We start from the raw sequence: 20,446 nt of genomic DNA, 5'->3' as shown, positions 1-20,446 counted from the left end.
ATGCCGCGGGTGTGTTCAAGTACTATTTGAAAATCAAGTTTGAAAAGGATTAGACATTTTTAGATTTTGAGCCTGTGATCGAAATGTCTCTTTTGTAGTGCTTCGGTTTTTTCAAAGGACATTCATTTTTAACGTGTTGCATACAATCGTAGTCCTAAGCCAACAAACAATCCATCGATAAGTCCTTAGTTCAGTCAACCATCAGATAGTACTTACCAATTCTTTTTGTTGTGTATATCTATAAAAAGAGTGTGATAAGGCCATCTTAAACTTACATAAACTACTCTTAGTTGAACCATTAACCGTCCTAACACTTATAAATCAACTTCCTTTACGGAAACAAACATGGACGATAGTAAAGTAATACTTTTCTTAGTTGTGATGTTAATATTTATCCGTTTATATAGTTCTGAAGGTAGGTATACTTCACTTTTCTTGCATGCTTGAAATGAATGCATTCATGAGATACATTAAACTTAATTAGATTGAGAACATAATGTATGTGTTCCGGACCATATGAGTATTTGGACCATACGCGTATGGTCATGACCATATGGGTATATACTCATATGGTCGGGGTAATTAACACTCTGTTATAGTTTACTTTGAATACTTCTCAACTCTTCATATGGTATGACCGTTTCATAAAAATACGCTATCATATAGGTATTTTATTATATTATTATAATAAAGAGATTAACTGTCAGAATAAAATAATCGATCACATTTTATACTGATGTCCATTACCGATTTGTTATTACGAGTGAATAGCAATATGTCAACTTGAAAAGATAACTTTCAAAAATTTCTCAATAAATAGTTACACAAGAAGTCAATGGCAAGGAACACATCTTATCTGAGTTGTTATTGTGAATATGGTGTACTGTAGTCATATCACGATATTTTTAAAATCTAGAGCTCCATAAACACCGTAGACACATCGGAATAATCCAAAACCTTGGCATCACTGCACGCAGCTGCAAAGAAGGCTATCTGTTCACTTGCAAACAAAGGGTATAACCGGAAAGGATCGTGCACAACCATCATAAATGCGCCTACATGCAAGAATGTAATAAGCGATAAAAATTAACTTTGGCATCAATATTTAATTTTAACGTAACTTTAAATTAATATATTGTCATGTCACCATCGTTGTTTTTTTAAGATAAAGTTTATTGTATTATTGAAACGTTTTTATCATATACTTAGCATTGATATGATAGCTTTTGCATATGTGTGATGAGCGGAAGTACACCCATATCAGGTGCATCTCCTGCACAAAACCCTTAATAGTGCCTCTCATGCAAGTTACTTCCGGTGTTTCCGGTATCGGTTGTTAACCTTTCCATTGTGACGTCAGACATTTTTTTATGACGACGTCAAATTTTTAAAAGGGAACTTTTGTGGGGTTGAGTACTTGCTAACAAATTACATTGACAATTATTAATCATTTAATAGTACAACAAACATGGAGTAATAATGATCATAAAACTCTTCCAAATTTTCAATGTTTCAAAATGCCTATATAGGAAATGTTACCATACATATATATGGAGCCGAGGTAGTATATGGAGGTAATATATGCTGTTGTTGGGACAATTATAATAGTATATTTGATTCATAATTTATCTTCTTTATAACGTTTTTGACTGTTTTAGTCATTGCATTTGTTTATTTGCCTTACATAAAACTATTGTCGGAAGTATATGATAAAGCGATTAATACATGGCCTTTTCCATATCAGCCTGGATATCATCCCTCGACCCATACATGTAGCAGCACCTCGACTCCGTCTCGGGCTGATATGGGGGTCTCGGGATGATACCCAGGCTTATATGAAAAAGGCCATGTATTAATCTCTATGTAATGCATATTTGAAAAAAATACCTATATGGTCAAAATACTCATTTGGTCCGGCCCGTTAATAACCATAGAAGTATATACTCGTATGGTTGTACCATATGAGTATAGTAATTAAGCAAAAATCCATATGGTTATGACCATACGCGTATGGTCCAAATACTCATATAAGGTCTGGAACATATGCATGCATGTATTGTTTTTTAAACATCGGCGTCAAAGTTTTTTTTTTTTTAACAAATGACTTGCTCAACTTAGAATATATATTTCGATAGGTTTCTAATTTTCTAAATATACTAGCTAGTATGTTACAAAATGATGATATGAATAAAAGTAACTTCGATAACCTGTCGTACATGTATATACAATTAACAAGACCTAATCTGTTCTGTCATACCAACCCGTTTACAAAATCTGTTATCAGCACCTGCTTGCCGTTTAAATGTTCTTCGTATATTCTAAATCGGTTCTTTGTCTCTGTTATTTTCAAGTTATTTGTTCCAGGCTAGAAAAGATTTCCTAAATCAGTCGTTGTTATCTGTCATGTTTGTTTTCTGTTAATTGTGTTGTCATAAAGTTTTGACTTATGGTATGCTATGTTGTTTGCTTGACGTAGACTGTCAAATATTGTATGCATTGATCAGGACGAGAACAAATTACAAACTAATACAATAAGTTAAGGGCCTGTAATAGGGGGTCAGCCAGGATGAAGGACAGCATTTGGAATTCCAGCGGAAAAGAAGAGTATATTAGTTATGAACAAAAATTAAGCCAAGCAACAGGCCGCATAAGAACCCCCACAAAATTAATGCAATATTAGTGTTGTTTTTTCTCTTCACGTGGCAATGGGTTTATTATCCCCATTCTGATCGGATGCAGCTTCATATTAATATACATCCCGCACAGCCTAACGAACACACCAATACGACCAGTGTTCAATAGCCGGTCGGAAGTTGACCAATGCAAAGGTTGACCATATTTCTATACTCCCGTCAACATTTGGGATTGCTCATTGTGAAAGGTTGAGCTGTGGCCGTTAGTTGCTAACATAAGCTTCAATTTGACTATGGTGGAGAGATGTCCCATTTTCTGTCTCCTGTCTATACAGCTAGGTACTGATTTGTCTTTCATTCATTCAACAAAGTTTGAATATTTTGTTAAAATGTAAAAATACGTAAAACTGATGCCTGTCTTCTTATCTGTAGAGTATCTATATTTGTTTTTCACTGATGACGTTTAATAGTTGTGTGTGTTTCGTAATAATTGGTTTTAGTTTCTCTAATGTTTGCACAAATATTCATAATTTCTAATGTTGTTTTTTATGGCAATATAAGTTATGTTAAGAACGGATGAGCCTAGGAAAATATAAAAATTGTGTGGTTTTAAACTTTTCATAATTTATACATGTAAACAATTAAGATATGTTGTACAAAGCGATACAACTCCGGCCTAAATGTTAATATTTTAAAATCTTATAGACTAGCTGGTGTGCTCTTTTGTCATAACCTAAGATTGATCAAACAAACAATTATTGCAGATTTAATTATATGTATTCCAATTCACAAAACGGGAAGCGAATAATGCCGATAGCTATTTAAATTTCATTTTCCTCTCTCTCTTTAATATTTGCGTACCAGGTCTCTGTGAAAACCCATATTAATTCAAAAAGTTTTTTTTAAATTTTAATTTCCACTTACCAACTCCTTCCTTTCCCCTTCAATGTAGATGCATGGACAGTTTTACTAGCAATAAACATTGTTGCCCTTTAATATCTTTCTTTTTATTCTAGAAATTTATCACTGGTAATTTCTTAAATCTGATTTATTAACAAGCCTTTTCGGAACCAAAGTTAACTACTTTTGACACTTTTCAAAACCATAACCCCATAAGGACCTTGTACAACCCTGGTGTTTCTTCATGGTTGATGAACAGTTTTGTTATCATTAAACGTAATATGCAGTCTGTTAAAGATATTTGACTGCTTTAAACCAGTGATATTTATAAAGACAAGGTTTTTGCTTAGCCTATTATGTTTAAATTAGGAAATTGGTTATGCTTATTTTCACTGACAAAATTTTTGTTATAGTCCAATGTAAACCGAAAGTCAACGTGAGAGACTTTGAGTTTGGAAGTATCGACATAGATTTTCTTGAACAAAGAAACATCAGCATGCAAACACTTGGTTTTTCCGTTTGAATGGTTTTATACTAGTAATTTTGGGGCCCATTATAGCGTGTTCGGTGTGAGCCAAGGCTCTGTGTTCAAGGCCGTACATATACCTGTAATGGTTTACTTTTATAACTTGTTATTTGGATGGAGAGTTGTCTCATTGGCACTTATACCACGTCTTCCTTTATCTTCTTATTTGTCATTAGTGCCTTAGTTCTTGTGGACGTCTAACAACAATAGCCTCATCAAAAGCAACAATAAATAATGTGAATAGACGTAATTCTCCTTCGATAACAATTACATTCACTTAGGAATACATTATCTCGATTTTATTTCTTCCGCCACATTTTATTCTTGCGCAGTATTAGGGTTTCGGTTTTTATACCTTCAACTTCCTATTTGACTTGGCCTTTCAACTACTAGTATTTTGATTCTAGCGTCACTGATGAGACTCGTGTAAATGAAACGCGTATCTGAAGTACCACAGCTGGCATTTTTATGCATTCTTTCACGATGGTTTTAATTTTTAATTGCCCTTTGTATTTCACATGAAATTGGGGTCTAAGCGTGACGTGGGATTGCCAATTTTTTGTAAAAGGGACACGTGAAAGTAAAATTATTGTGTCGTGAAAACGGGAAATGAGGTCTATCAGGACCCGGGAAATGACAAAAAAATGAGAATTGCTTACGCAAATAGTGTAAGCGGAATACGGGAATCTGACAAAACAATAAGCGGGATCCGGGATCGAAACCCCCCAATGAGACCCCTTAATATAATGTACAGTACCTTCTAAAAAATATGATTATGCTTTTGTGTCTTTACAGAAAACGTATATGAAAGACTGTTATGCGAATATTCAACAGTAAAACTACAATGCCCTCGGGATACACTAATAGAAGATATCAATATAACTGCCTTTCCTGACGTAGACGAAGATAGCTGTATCCTTCCTAAAGAAACAACAGAAGAAACCAACTCATTGAACCAGGAACCTACATTATCTTGTATTGGTCAAAACTCGTGTCAATTAACAGACAAAATGATAAACACGTCAAAATATGCTGATTTGGAAAGAACTCGGAAGTTGCATGTTAGATATAACTGTGTTCGTAAGTTATACAATTTAACACAACATTGGACAGTCCAACTTAATGTTATAAAAACAATCACACATAGGCGATACCAAAATGAGACCGCAACTGATTAATATAACAAATAGAGGTTGCTGAACAAGTATGGTTAAGTAGAAATGCTGGTCTTTATTCCCAAAAATAAGCTCCACTTTTCAGTCACAAATACTTCAAAGACTTAAATGACCCCCCTCACCCCAAAAAAAAAATAATTAAAATTAAAGATACTAATGTCTTATACATTGTTAGTAACAGAATTATTATTCAAATTGGACAATATGAATATCCTACAAATCTGCATAATGTTTTTGAGGTAAGAAATCAATTGAAAACATCAAACGTATGGATAATAACTGTCATATTCCCGACTTGGTGTAGACATTTTATGACGTAGAAAGTTGTAGTTTAAATCTGGTTAACCCATCACTTGTATGATTTTGGCAATCCAATAAAACAAAGTTTTTATTTCCAGTTGGAAACCGTGTCAATATTTCAAGACCTGATCAGACTGTGTGCCCATCTGATATGTCTTCTGTATTATGTAATCTTCGGAGTAGACAAGTTTTAGTTCTAGCTGTTAATCTTACACACGAGACATTTGTTTGTTCAACACCAGACCTTTATAATACTTGCAGAAGGCGAATAGAAGAAAGTGTTAAATTATCCTGTAATGAAAAACGAAGATGCGAACCCGTTTGGAACACTTCTTTATCTACTTTAGATGAATGTATAAAGATACCGAAGCGTTTTAAAATTGTGTTTACTTGCAAAGGTAACTATAAATCTCACTAAGGACTGCACAATTAAAATTTACTATAACGGATTCTTCCACACATGTGCATCTTGCATATACAGTACATTGTATATCAGTTCATTGACAATTAATTGTGTTAACATAATTTACAGTGAAATCAACACTTAGTCTAGGTCTTATGAGTATCGCATCTTGTGGGCAAATATCGAGTTTTTACAATTGAGTTGCGATTATCTATAGAAATTTTTATCTACGAGTTGAACTGGGTAAAAAATATTGAATAGGCTATACATGGAAGATCGCGTTTAAGAAGGTATATACCAGGGTTGTCAATTAAACAACTCTTTACACAAAAACAAATAGCGTAGAAATTATCAACTATTGGTCACTGTACGACCTCCAACAATGAGCAAAACTTAAAACGCCCAGAAATGACAAATGTCAATTAATTCAAACGAAAAAATAACAGCCTGATTTTTTATGTTCAAAACAATAAACGAAAATAATTCTGATGTGTTTTATAATGTTAATCCATACACTGTGATTTATTTAAGGAATGACTGTAATATTTTTCTGTCTATGAAGAAATAACATAAAAAAAATGGTGCACACTGAATAACGCGCGTAGCGGATTATTTAACAGTGTGCACCACATTTTTTGTGTTATTTCGAATAGACAGAAAAAATATTACAGTCATTTCTTATAATTTAATTCTAAATTTCATTTTAAACCGTAGAAAACCATGAAAAAACGTTGATGACGTCACGGTCACATGACTAAACTATGTCTATGGGCTCATAACAAAATAACGTCAGCCAATCAGAAGACGCGTTACATTCAAAATTAAATTATTTAAGGAATGACTGTAATATTTTTTCTGTCTATGAAGAAATAACATAAAAAATTTGGTGCACACTGAATAACGCGCGTAGCGGGTTATTTAACAGTGTGCACCACATTTTTTATGTTATTTCGAATAGACAGAAATAATATTACAGTCATTTCTTATAGTTTAATTCTAAATTCCATTTTAAACCGTAGAAAACCACGAAAAACGTTGATTACGTCACGGTCACATGACTAAATTATGTCTATGGGCTGATAACAAAATTACGTCAGCCAATCAGAATACGCGTTACATCCAAAATTAAATTATTAGAATTTACCTTGCTAGTTTAACAATAATGTAGTTTGGATTTTAATTCTTAAATTTAAATTTAAAATGAATACAACCGAAAAAACTGCAGTTTAATTGCTCCAAAAATGTGTGTATCATAGAATTATTTTTAGTATAGAAAACAGGAAAAGAAAAAAATGTACCAATAAGGGAGCGAATCACATGTAAGGTCAATAAATTTTCCGCTTATTTCGTTATGAATTATGTGAAGTTCTTGACACCTTTATAGCAAGTATAAAAAATCAACCATATCATTTTTGATATAATATGTATTTATGTTAAGTGTATAAAATTCAGTTAAGTCACATGTACTAATTATTCAATTACAGAGAGTCGAAATGCCCATTCAATGGAAAGTGAATATAATGTTGCAGGTACTGTAATTTTTTTAATTATCCGGTCAAACGAGTCCTTTGTAATTCAATCCTCTTTTTCTATTTAAGTTAAAAATTCCAAACCTAACTTATCTAATTACTGATTATTTTTCTGCTGTAGTTCTTCCTCTTCTTTATGAGTATGGAAATCGCTGTATGATAGCCAATGATACAATAATAAGATGTGAAAAATGAAGGGTTACCGTATAACATTTACCTCTTGCATATTTGTAAAAGAAAGTTAGCTGACGTCTAATGTTGCGGTAGTCCGTGGGTTGCAATCCCTGATCGTGTCAATGTCTTTAAAACTGATATCAACGTCACTTTAGATAAGGAGCAAAAATAATCGGTGAAGTGTCGGAAAATGTCCTGTGAGAGTGAGATCTCTTTCCGGAGAAAGGGTAAGCTACACTAGTACTATACAATCAGATAAAGACTTGACGTTTGGGTCTTGAACTAAGTTGGTGTATTAAGTTTGTATTATTTTGATCTGAAAGTCAACCCGTAGCTGCTAGTAGTCCTGTGTTTGTCTATATACCATTGTCATTTTGCTAAGTTTATTATCTTACCTTTTCAAACATCGGACTAGAGCTTTTTGTAAACTAAGCGTTACTGTTGTGTGATTGTTTCTTCTACATTGGGTGTAGGGTTGGGTTGAGATCTCACAAAAACATGTTTAAATCCGCTGCATTTTTGTGCGTGTCACAACGCAAGAGACTCTGACATTTGTTTAAAAGTCTTGTATGCGTTTTCTTTTAATTTATTTGGTTCATTTCGTTTCGTCTTTGTATGACGTCTATTTTCGCTGATCTAGACTGATTAAATAATCAAGTGGCCAGCTAAAACTCCCCTCCTAATGTGTGATTTTCTTGCTGTATTGAAGACTCATTGGTGGCCTTGGGTAGCTTTCTGCTCTATGTGGTTGGATTGTCTTTAATACATTCACCGTTTTCGTTCTCAATTCTATCGTGCTAAACATGAATGTCTTAATTTAAGGATCATACTAAAGAAGATGGCAATCATTTTAATCATTAATATTAAATCTGCATTTTTCATTCCAAAAGGCGTTTCTGTTGGAGTCACGACAGGAGTTGTCGTAATTATTGCGGCTGTCGTAGTAATGTTCTGGTTTGCCAAAAGGTAATTATATATTTTCCAGTTATTTGGAGTGTATAAATAAAATGACTTGAGTGGCATATTTCATTGAGATTTGAGATTTCAACAAAACGTATCATGTCACATACACCTGCTTACTCAACTTGACATCTTTCTACATGTCTTCAATTTCAATTTAAATAGACTACGAAGATATGTTTCTTGAAAGATATGGTACGCTTGCCAATGAGAAAAGTCTCGACCAGATACCACATGAATTGAAGTTATCTTCAATAGGTCACCATGCCTCAACCGTTGGCAATAGCCTACCACATCGCAAGATAATCAAGGTCCCATATGCCTAATAATTTAAACAAGAGAATGATCTATATACACAAAAAAAATCCAGAAACAAATATGATATACAGGAATGACCGGTAACTACTGAACTACGCGAGGATCGATTTGGAACAGGCATATACAGAGTGTGTCATGTTAAACATGTTTGGACGCGCCGAACCCTCCCTTACTTTTAGTAAAAACATTACTGCCGTGGCTTATCATTTTTAAATGACACTGCTCGGGATACGAAGGTCAAATTGTCATATTGATTTTCGAAGATTGTCGACGTGACTGACAAATACTTTTGTTATTAACCATTTCGAGCATTAAATCTGTCACAAATATAAATCAAATATGAATTTTATCATAGTGATTGTAAGTGGTAAAGTAATTAGTAATTATGGTTATTTCAGAAAAGCCCGTGACAATATCCTCAGTCGGTCACTCTATACGGATGCAGACGCTTCACATCCTCGAACGCCATACGACAAGTTGAATTGCAAAACTGTGACAAATAAAACATACGAGAATCCCGATGCTGTCATTCCATGTTTATCACATCGACAAGATACTCCACAGAAGCACAATGGTAGTACTCCTGATCATTCAGTTTTCGGAACAGCAGATAAAGATACAGAGCTATCTCCGGATCCATATTCCTATGTGAATAACTGTAATACTTCTCCGACTGCTTTGATAGAATATGATAGTGTCAATCACTATGAGATACCTATATCAAAAGAGGATTCCGACACAGCTTCACATGTTACTGATGATGACGAGTACTCGTATGATATTTCAAGACATGCGGATCTTCCCGATCAACATCAAGGCTTATACAATAGAAATGCTGATTTTATGTATGATAAAACTTTTACCAACAGTCAAGAAGACATCACCAATCAAACATATGACCACTGTCGTAGTGATACAAACACGTGACTCCGTTACATCAATAGAACCCTAATTTAGCAAAAAAAACTAACTGTCCGTTTCAGTAGTTTTACTAACAAAACGGCGTGATATTATTAATTGCTGCGTGATAGATTTCTATGTCAGTTATATAATACTACTAATAAAATACTTATTTAATCTTAATTTTCAACTTAAATAAACATCAGCACTAATCTGGCCATGCTTAGAAATGGTTGTCTGACTTTATCATGTTGGTAGTTAGATGTAGATGTTTTGTCGACGAATTTAACATAAAACAGTGGGTTGCTTGGTGTGTGAACCAAAATGAGAAGAAAAAAATTATTTAACCCAAAGAGAATGCAAACAAACTAATAGAAATAAGGCAACAGTTTCCATTAGAAATGCTTCATCATACAGTGTAGTACAAAATGTTAAAATGACCACTTAAAATGTTCAAATATTTTTTTCGTCTTGTAGATTGATACTATAAGTACCTAGTGACATACATAAAAAACAAAAATAAAAGTCGTTTTTTGACTTCAAATAAAATATATATGCACCTATTGAAATTAGAAACTTGTGTACTGTTGTTTATCTTTTTTTTAAGACTGTTGATTTTTTACCTATCAGTTTGAATGTACCTTTAGTATCTTTCGTTTCCCCTTTCTTTAATAAGATGTTTCAATATGAAAATTCATGTAAAGATTAGTCAGTGGTATCAAGTGTTGAAAATATAAGCACCGCAACAAGCTTAATCATGTTAATGTAGGAAAAGGATATTGGTCGGACCAAATTCTTTGTATCATTTCATACAATTGTGTAACAGAATTATTTCAAATAATACTTACGTGTACTCTCAGATCTGTTTCTAGTGTCTTTGCTATTGGGATGAACAAGTACTCGGCCACATCCACTTGTATTTTTGTCCATCTGATGAGTTAAGCCTTTTTCAACTGGTTTTTATAGGTCGTTCTTATGTTGTACTGTTATACCACTGTCCCAAGTTAGGGTAGGTAACATGTTTAACCCCGAAACATTATATATGTTTATGCCTGCCCCAATGCAAGTCAGGAGCCTGTAATTCAAAGGTTGTCATTTGTTTATGTGTTACATATTTGTTTTTCGTCTATTTTTTTATATAAATATGGCCGTTAGTTTTCTCGTTTGAATTGTTTTACATTGTCATTTCGGGGCCTTTTATAGCTGACTATGCGGTATGTGTTTTGCTCATTGTTGAAGACCGTACGATGACCTATAGTTGTTAATTTCTGTGTCATTTTGGTCTCTTGTTGAGAATTGTTTCATTGGCAATCATACCATATCTTCTTTGTTTTTAATATTAAATTAGTTTGCAAACTGAAAAAGTCAGGACGATTCATGTTTAATTTATATTTACAGTACAACCTTCCAAAATAACTCTTAAGGAAAAAAGACAATGTATGTAATAGGTATGTTATAAAAGACTATCAACGAAAAAATAGTTAAAAACAAAGAATTAGTTTTATAGTTGTTTGGTTGATTTTTTTTCTAAAATTATAATATTTTGATATTGCTATCACCTTACAATGAGTCCCGTTTGAAGTTGTATATATGAGATGCATGAAACACACATCATGTTGGAATTGATGCGACAAAAGTGCAGGCACAAGTTTCTAAAACATTTATTGTCGTCCAAGGCACATCTATTCACAGAACAGCTCTTTATGAACGATTTGATGTTATTTTGATTGAGAACTGAAACTGATGGAACCTTGGAGATGCAATGGTTACGTGTTTCAAACTAATCAAGACTGTTTTTGTTCGCCTTTTTATTTGAATCAATATGGATATGGTACAAACAATAAAAATCTTTGTGATAATCTTGTAATGTACTCATTGTATTTTATAATAGCAAATCTACTCTTATTTAAAACCTTATATTACGTTTTATATTACAGTTGCATGTTAGTGACAAATTCAGTTCATACTAGACTATTTTAGACTGGCCTTTAACCAATTTGTCATAAATATGATGAATGGATTGACGAAAGTATTATACAGAAAAAGCTAGATGCTCTTTTCCAAGGTCAGAAGGCATAAAACAGCACCGCGTAGTTTTTCGGTCTGAATACCACTTGAACAAAAAAAACAATACTACAATTTTGGAAAATAAATTCATAAAACAATTGGAACTGTCACCCGTACGAAATATGTACATGTAGTAGGATTCCACCTAGACATTAGTAGGAATGAAGAGTTACTGTAGTCTACCTAGAATCAAAGATTCCATATAGAAAGTAGGCGGACATGGAAAATGAACAAAATTCTGATTGGATTTTTTTATATTCCTACTATCAAAATCCTACTACCTAGGTGGAATTTTAAAAGTCTGAATGGATTTTTGATAGTTTTGAAAATCTGATTTGATTATTTATTTTCCTACTAGATCTACTTGTACAAGATTCCTACCAGAAAATGTTTCAACCTGGAATTATCTTGAACTGAATTCCCGTTTGCTATGAACACACATATTGCAGTGTTAAATGCAAGCAAGTTCCAGTTCGCAAATTCAAAAGTTGGAGGGGAAAAGAATGAAAAGTTGTGTTGGAACACAATGCTGCAAGCTAGGGTCACACAACTGCAGTATAGAAATGTAAGAACTGACTGAAAGTAATTCTTTTACATTCAAAATGATTTTTTTATCTGGCTGCCAAAATATTTAGTTATGAATTAATTCAACAATAGTACATAATGTTACTCATTATTTGTTCATAACTCTTAATTTCAACTAGGCATATTTTGGGCTTATCTTCATGTTTATGTATTACACAATTTCTAGCTTGCATATATTGCATTTTCCTTATACATTTCGAAAGTCCATTTTTTTAAAATGAATTTATTCCATGAATTTCCTTTGTTCTTTGTTGTTGAGAATCAAACTTAAATCATTGACCCAGTTGTCTATTTGTGAATACACACTTACATTTTGTATATTTTTAGATTCTTTTCAGAAAATATTTTTCTGGTCGGAATTTTGAAACATTCCTACTAGGTTTATTATTATCCTACCAAATTATTCCTGCTAATTTGCATTTTCCTGGTAGAATATACAATATTCCTACTAAGAAATTCCTGCTAATTTAAATTTTACGGCTATTTTTAGTGTGAATTCTTACTATTGTCTGACTGGAATATCACTATTTTCTGGTAGGAATTTAGAGCAATATTCCTACTATATTCCGTGTACATTCCACCTGGAATATTTCATACAGGAGCTGCCATTATTTTAGGAATCGGTAATAGTATTTTCGTTACACCATTTTCTTATTTTCAGAAGCAGCAGTAAAAATAAACAAGGTTAATCATTTAAAGTAGAGGTTACATTGTTTTGTTATATTAAGTGGATATTATGCACTAGAAAATAAAACTGCTGATTCTATTTTTTGTTCAACTTTTATAGGTAGTGTTACGGGAGGACTAGTTCTGGTGGTAGTCTTTTCAGTTGTATGTTTGTTGATAAGAAGGTACATGTAATGTTAAGTTTAAAGTGGCTTTAGTTTTGCCATCAAAAAGAAATGGCGGATCTCATGTTTAATCAGGTGTATAATGACGAAGACTTGTCTAAAATGTCTGTTCCGGATTTTGATACTTGAAATATTTCAGTTAGTCTCGATGTATAATAAACATTTGAAGCCATGTAAGCAAGATTGACTTCGATGAGCTTTTAAGTTCATTTCTCACGCAGTGCACTCATAGTTGATGACAATAAACGATACGATTTATGAAGATCAGAATATGATTGGTGCAAAAAATAACCTAACATATCCTTTTCAATAATGACTGATATGTATAGCGATGCAAAGATCCAATATATCAATTCTAAGTGAAAACATATTGATATATATTTTTTTGTAATTCTAAAAGATAAAACCAAACACACATGATTCAAAGTGATACAATGTATTCGAATGCGAATAAGTACGATAACCCAAGTTCATCCAAAAATAGTTCAACGTATATAGAGATCGTCCATGCGGTAAATTTAGAACATCATTACAACGAGGCTTTTTGGATAAACACCTTTCTGAGTTGTTTCGAACAAGATAATCAGAATGACTTAATTATGTGTCATGTACATTTTGTAACAAATGAATCGTCAACCGATCCTTGAAAACCAGTTGAAAATACAGTAGATATAAAAATGTTGTTAACATTGAAATGGTTATTGATATTCGTATCAGTTTTTGTATTCATGGATTCATGTCAAATTCAAGCAAAACGTTCAGCCTCAGTAGATGAATTATAAACTCATTTTATAAAGAGGAGACAACTTTTCAATTATTTATCGATCATTTACATTTATAGACGTTTCATTTAATTCCGTTATTTTGAGACAGCTGAGAAATTCTAAGGTTTTTTTTTATTTCCCCAAACAGATGGATACAGTTGTACGTAATGGACGTAATACCTAGCTCCAAAACATATCAATGAACTAAAATTAAAAAAAAACATAAAAAGACTTGCAAAGATCAGAGGCTCCTGACTTGGGATAGGCGCAAAAGTGCGGTGGGATATACATGTTGTATGAGATCTCAACCCCCTATACCTCTAGCAAATATAGAATAAAGAAACACACAGCAATACGCACAGTTAAACTCAGATTAAATCAGTTCGAGTCAAATGTCTCTTTTATTATAAATTTTGGTATTAGGCTTCCCGTGAAAGATATATAGATAAAGATATCAAGATCCAGGAATGGGTAGTGTTCTTTGTTAATATTGTAGCTTTATTAAAACTGTTCTCCCTCTACAGTCGGCCAAGAGTAATAAAAATACAAGTGGGTTTTGTTAACTTGTAGTTATTTTGAGGTAGAGTTATGTCCCTTAGACATGATTTATACATTTTTGTCGTATATAATTAGTTAAAAAGTTTAAAGTCATTTTCGTTTGTATTTTTTTTATGATTTAAAGAGCAGATAACCTATAGTCCCTATAGTCCCGAACTCTTTCTTTTCATTCATTTTGAACATACAACACAATACACCTGCAAATCATCAGTATACGGTGGACAAGGGAGTGATCCACATTTGTAGCCGGTTATAAAAAGTGTTTTATCATTGTTGTCACTTCGTCCACCAGGAATAAACTCTGGCTGTTTATCAATACAGACAAAAGACGATGCCGCGTGGTGGTAAGCCCCAGATGCAAGAAATCCGCTGTATTCTATTCTCCAACCACTGAAGCATGACTTTCTTCCAGGAATCATTACAGTTGTTGATGCATTGCTAAGACAAAGGGCACATGGCACATCCTGATTTTGAGCACCAGACCCGAACTGCGAATCGTCATATTCTGATCCGTAGATATAGCTATTGGTACCTGCAGTAGTGTTACTTAGTTCGGGGTGATCAGGTAGACATAGCATGTTAGATGGGCCTCCTCGATAATAATCATTTCCATAGAAGAATTTTTGACCAGATGAGTAACCTACAAATAATTTAATGTATGGTAACTCTTGACTATTAACACGGCCGACACTCGGCTAACCGAGAGATTGGTCGGTTAATCTATATTGAGTATGCGGCTATATGGGCGATTGGTCTGTTAATCGGGTTGGTTATACGTCTGTTAAGAGTAAAACGCTTATAATTTAATGTTAAACTCTATTAAATATACAGATTTTTGGCATGTTATAAGAACCAAATCAAAAAAAAGAAAAGTGTCTGACAAAATGATATCTGTCATAGAACATTTTGCACTTGTAAAAACATTTCTTAGTCTGCGCAATTTTCAGTAAAACTAAAAGGCGTAGCGCAAGTATGTAGTATTTATGCTTATACGCATAGCAATTTTTTTAATAAAAGGTGAAACAAACAAATTTAGATATCATTTAAAGGACAAACAACAGGACTGTGGTTCTAAAAAATAAATTGACATTAGTAAATATTTCATAATTGTAAAATAACGTGAATAATACCACGTTTTAGTGAAAATTATTGGAATAAAGTCTGTTAATGGGTTGGACAATTGAAATTGTGTCAGTTAAGAGTTATTTAGCCACGACAATAATTTTGCTACCTTTATATTTTCCCCTTGAAAAATTTAAGAATGAGACGTTCCTGAGTAAACAAAAATGACAATACGGTGCGACAGTATCCTAGAAAGAGTATTTTTTTTTGGACTTTCTTTGAATTTTATTGAAGGGTGTGTCACTTCAATATAGCGTGATATGGATTGGCCTCTGGAATATGCATGATTTTTTTATTGACGTTTTCAATCAGCCATAATTTTTGTGTCTGTTCGAAGTAGCACGTTCTCAATTCCGACTGAAAGTGTCTTTCTAATACAACACAGGGTACATATAACGTGTTCTCGTTCACATATGAACATGATATTTGTCACTGGACGTTAAACCCTAATTTGTCAGCATCATCCAATTGGTTCTTTTCTTCTATTACTTAAATCATATGTTGTTCACAAATCACTCTAAAGAAGTAAACGGAAAGGAGCGAATGCAGCTACATTTGGTTATTTTAAGTTTCAATTCATTTTATTCCGTTTAGTTCCTTTCTACATAAGTACAGAGGAGAACTACAGTTGTCTATGGTGGCCGGTGAAGTGCATTTCGCGTTTTCGCGATTTCGCCTTTCATATTCTATAGGGCGAAAACGCGAAATCACGAAAAGGCGAAATCGCACAGTCGAAAACGCGAAGTCGAAACGAGAAATCGGTTTCGCATTTTCGCGTTTTCGACTTCGCAATTTCGAGTTTCCACCATATAGAATAAGTAAGGCGAAAACGCTAACGCTAAAACGCAAAATGGCATTAACCTGCCACCATTGTTGTCCGCATGTAAACTTCTAGAATTTGTCACCAATATAAGTATATCGCAATCCGTTACTGTTTCAACAGCCATCGGTGTTTCATGTGTGTATTCTTAAACAAGTATTATTTTTCTCTCGTTTTTAGCAATGTATATACTCTCTACTGTCTATACTATTCTATATTCTGCGTTTCCATTCAGATGCTCGTGTATACCATGAGGGTCCGGATTGGGGGTATTGTTTATTTCTGTATTCTTTAAATTGTTATGTCATTTTTTTCTACATTTTATTTATCTTACTCATTATTTTCTCTTTCTTTTCATATTTTGTCATCCCAATATATTTTACTTACTGATGTTTAGTTACATTACGACGTTTATCTCTGGTTTATATACTGGTTACCAATGTAGATGACAAATTTGTGTCATTCATGACAATTAAGCAGAATCAACATGATATGCGATCATTCTTGGATGGAATTAATATTACTTTAATATTACACTTTATGAAACCATTTTTATCAATTTTCAATTTCATGTGTTGTTTCCGTATATGTTATGTTTCATTGCTCATGTGGTGTTTTCGTATATTTTAGCCGCTCTTTTTGAGCCTACTCATTTAATCCGATAACACCCCATATAGCAATAAAATTATACTTTTATTGCCATTCATAACTCTTAACAGACCAATTAACAGACCGAGTTTTATACATCCGACCCATTAACAGACCAGGTTTTAAATAAAGATTGATTTATGTCACCAAAATACAGATTTTCGTGTAGATTTTTCACACAATGATATCAATATGGTTAACAGACATAATGCCTTTCTTTTTTCGATGTTCAAAATATTGAATGCAAATAAATTTAACCAATGTGTCATTTTGTCTACATTTTATGTGTGTAAAATGTGTATAAATTTATTGATGAGTAACCCGCCTTTTCATTTTATAGATCATACATCGAAGCTAGAAAAATAATAATTACACCACTGAATTCAGTACATTGAATTGTTTTGTTAGACATGAATACTTTTTATGATGAAAATATATTTAGAAAGTTATACTATGAAACATGCTGAACTTTCAATGATTTTCTCGATAACACCTGATTAACAGACTTTAGCCAACCCGATTAACAGACCAACCGCCGATATAACCGCATACTCAATATAGATTAACCGACCAATCTCTCGGTTAGCCGAGTGTCGGCCGTGATTAAATAATAAATATTATATTAACAGAAAAAGTCAATTGATCATTTAAAGTACATATCAATCATATTTTCAGTTTGAAAGTACGTACAATTTGTAAAAGTTCAATATAAATGTCAATTTACTTTACCAATAAATTATTTCTCAGAATAATACTCTGATGATAAATACTTTCAATATGAAGTCATCTTCTGAGTGTCAAAATGCCCACTTCAACTAAAAGTCGCGATAAATAGTGACATTGACCAATTCCGCTTTTAAATTAGTTTGATGTTTATCTTCGATCGTCCCTAGTTAATTCCTTCACATGCATGAAAATAGTTTGAATGGTTTAGCATTCTTAAAAGATGTATTTCAACGTTAGTTTCTAACATAGATATACTTTTGTTATTGGGTTACAGTCTGAGATTGATATTAACCAAGTTATATAGAATCTAAAGACTGAATTAGATTGAACATTCTACAGTCAGTTTAACATCTTATGTTTATTATTTTTACAACAGTGCAGATTTCTGTTTAAAAAATGTTGTAGTTAAACTGTAATTGTGACTGAAATCACCTACCAGAGTAAACTAGTTTTGTGCCAGTACCGGAACATCCAGTTTTGCCCCATCTCACATAGGTTGCACCTCGTTCTTAAAAAAAAAAAGAAACAATACTTTTTATTTGTAATATCACTAGTCGATACACATTAAGATATACATGGCAAAAAGGTTACCGAACAAGTTGCACTGAGAGCTATTGCTCACTTATGATTCCTTGCAATGAGTAATCGGTACGCAGATAGTTGATAAGCGGTCCATGTAAAAGCACATCGCATTGTACATCTATATAGCATGCTTACATAATGATTGATCCCAAATATCAGACAGCCTCGATTGTTACTGGATATATGAAATAAATGTTATATTCAAAAGTAGGAATTCGATGATCAATGAATATGAAAATGATACCAAATGAATCTTTCTACTAAATTTCGGTTATGTAACGGACGGACGGAAAGAGGTAAGCCATGCAGTATGTTAACCTTCCTGCGGAATGGATATTTTTATGATTATTCTTATGAAAAGACAAATAACTCTAAAACGAAACAAAAAACAAGTTGGGTTAACTGTACCTTTGATATCTCATAGTTAAGTTTAAATCGGAAAAAAAGTAAAATGATCGAATCAGAATAGTAGAGGGGGGGGGGGGGGGGGGGGGGGGGAACCTAGAAACGTCTTGATTAAATGAAACGAGACCAAAGGAAAAATCAAAAACGAGGTAAATATCATGTCTTCGGAAATAGTCAGCAGTAATAAGTTTTGCCACCTCTCGTAAAACTTCAACTTAATGTGTGCTGAAAAAAGAGGCGGAAGATGCAAAGAGGACATTCAAATCTCGCAAGACTAACGAGAAACAACGGACAAAACCGTGACAAAAGCGAAGGATGAACACAAGTCCACAAAACACTACATAGAAAACGAAGACTAAGCAACACTTATGTGCTGCTGAAGGGTAAGCAGATTTTGATCTTGGTAACACAGAATATGCTAACCCGAGTAAGCTGCAATCCTCTTTTACGGAAAACCTGGTAGAAATGCAAGCCATGTATTACCGTTCCTTCAGAGACAATGAACCTTAATATTTGTAAATCTTTGAAGTTCTTATAAAGTGTTTCCATTCCTTTGATTTCTAACTCTGACATGTCCTTATCTCCTTACTATTCTATCAGGTAAATAAATTATGAAGTGTGTACATGTATACTGACCTTGAAACGATTGTGACATTTGTGTCATTGTGTTCTGTTGATTCGCAATACCAATCCGTAATGTCGATAGACTACTTGTAAGATTCTGAATATGGCGTTCATGGTCTCTGACTTTAGTTTGAAGATTTGCCTGATAACTAGATTCCATAGACTTTAGTTTAGCATTGAATGTATTATTCATAGATTCGATTACTTTGTCCATGCTTTGAATAGTAGATTCTAGTTTTGCAAGTCTAGAATTGAAAATGGCAGGATCGTTTAAAAGCAGCCGTTTTTTCGCATGTTCTCCCAAACTTACTTGTAATCCCAAGGCGAATGTAAATGACAAAAGGCAAACAAGTTCCTGGGCCATCCTAATTCCAAAATGATTTCTTCAATCAAAGAATCACAAAACCGAAAACAAGGAAGTCACCTAATAGATAAAAATCGTCGTAAGTAATGAACTCTTATAGAATATGTATGACAAATCTTATCTATATTTTTAATCAAACATTTCCTCACATAATCTTCCTTTTAGTCTTCTAAACAGACCATCAGTTACAAAGCTACAGTAGACGAGTATAGGGAAACCATTTGGGTGAAAAATCAAATGTCAGTGAATGTACTTTGAATTGCACGAAGTTCTATTCACAAGACCAAACTATAATGTCAATTAGTCCTCAAAAAGATATCACGAAAGTTTTTCACGAAAGATACAAAAACATTGTATATTGTAGCAAATGTGTGTTGCTAAAAAGTATTAGCTACATGAACAGTTGTAAAAATACACATAAATGCAGAGTAATATATCGATATCACGTGTTTTTTTTTGCTTGTGACATTATGGCAGACAGATTCTTTTTTACTTCACACAGTGTTCACCAG

General features: G+C 33.2%; 2 protein-coding genes across 2 annotated transcripts; one reads left to right on the top strand and one right to left on the bottom strand.

Annotated features, from left to right (window-relative positions):
* The first annotated feature begins 299 nt into the window (after positions 1-299).
* On the top strand, positions 300-10,001 carry LOC139488844 (uncharacterized). Its single transcript, XM_071274787.1, has 6 exons — positions 300-415; positions 4,855-5,139; positions 5,633-5,932; positions 7,422-7,466; positions 8,531-8,606; positions 9,317-10,001. The coding sequence occupies exons 1-6, from the start codon at positions 346-348 to the stop codon at positions 9,843-9,845; spliced, it is 1,305 nt and encodes a 434-aa protein (XP_071130888.1). The 5' UTR covers positions 300-345; the 3' UTR covers positions 9,846-10,001.
* Positions 10,002-14,756: 4,755 nt separating this feature from the next.
* LOC139488843 (uncharacterized) lies at positions 14,757-20,008 on the bottom strand. Its single transcript, XM_071274786.1, has 3 exons — positions 19,583-20,008; positions 18,396-18,467; positions 14,757-15,283 (listed from the first exon to the last, which is right to left on the bottom strand). The coding sequence occupies exons 1-3, from the start codon at positions 19,932-19,934 to the stop codon at positions 14,814-14,816; spliced, it is 894 nt and encodes a 297-aa protein (XP_071130887.1). The 5' UTR covers positions 19,935-20,008; the 3' UTR covers positions 14,757-14,813.
* Between the last annotated feature and the right edge of the window lie 438 nt (positions 20,009-20,446).

Source organism: Mytilus edulis, chromosome 9 (assembly GCF_963676685.1).
Source record: "Mytilus edulis chromosome 9, xbMytEdul2.2, whole genome shotgun sequence".
NCBI classification, from domain to species: Eukaryota; Metazoa; Mollusca; class Bivalvia; order Mytilida; family Mytilidae; genus Mytilus; species Mytilus edulis.
This window is presented reverse-complemented; position numbering and strand designations above follow the sequence as displayed.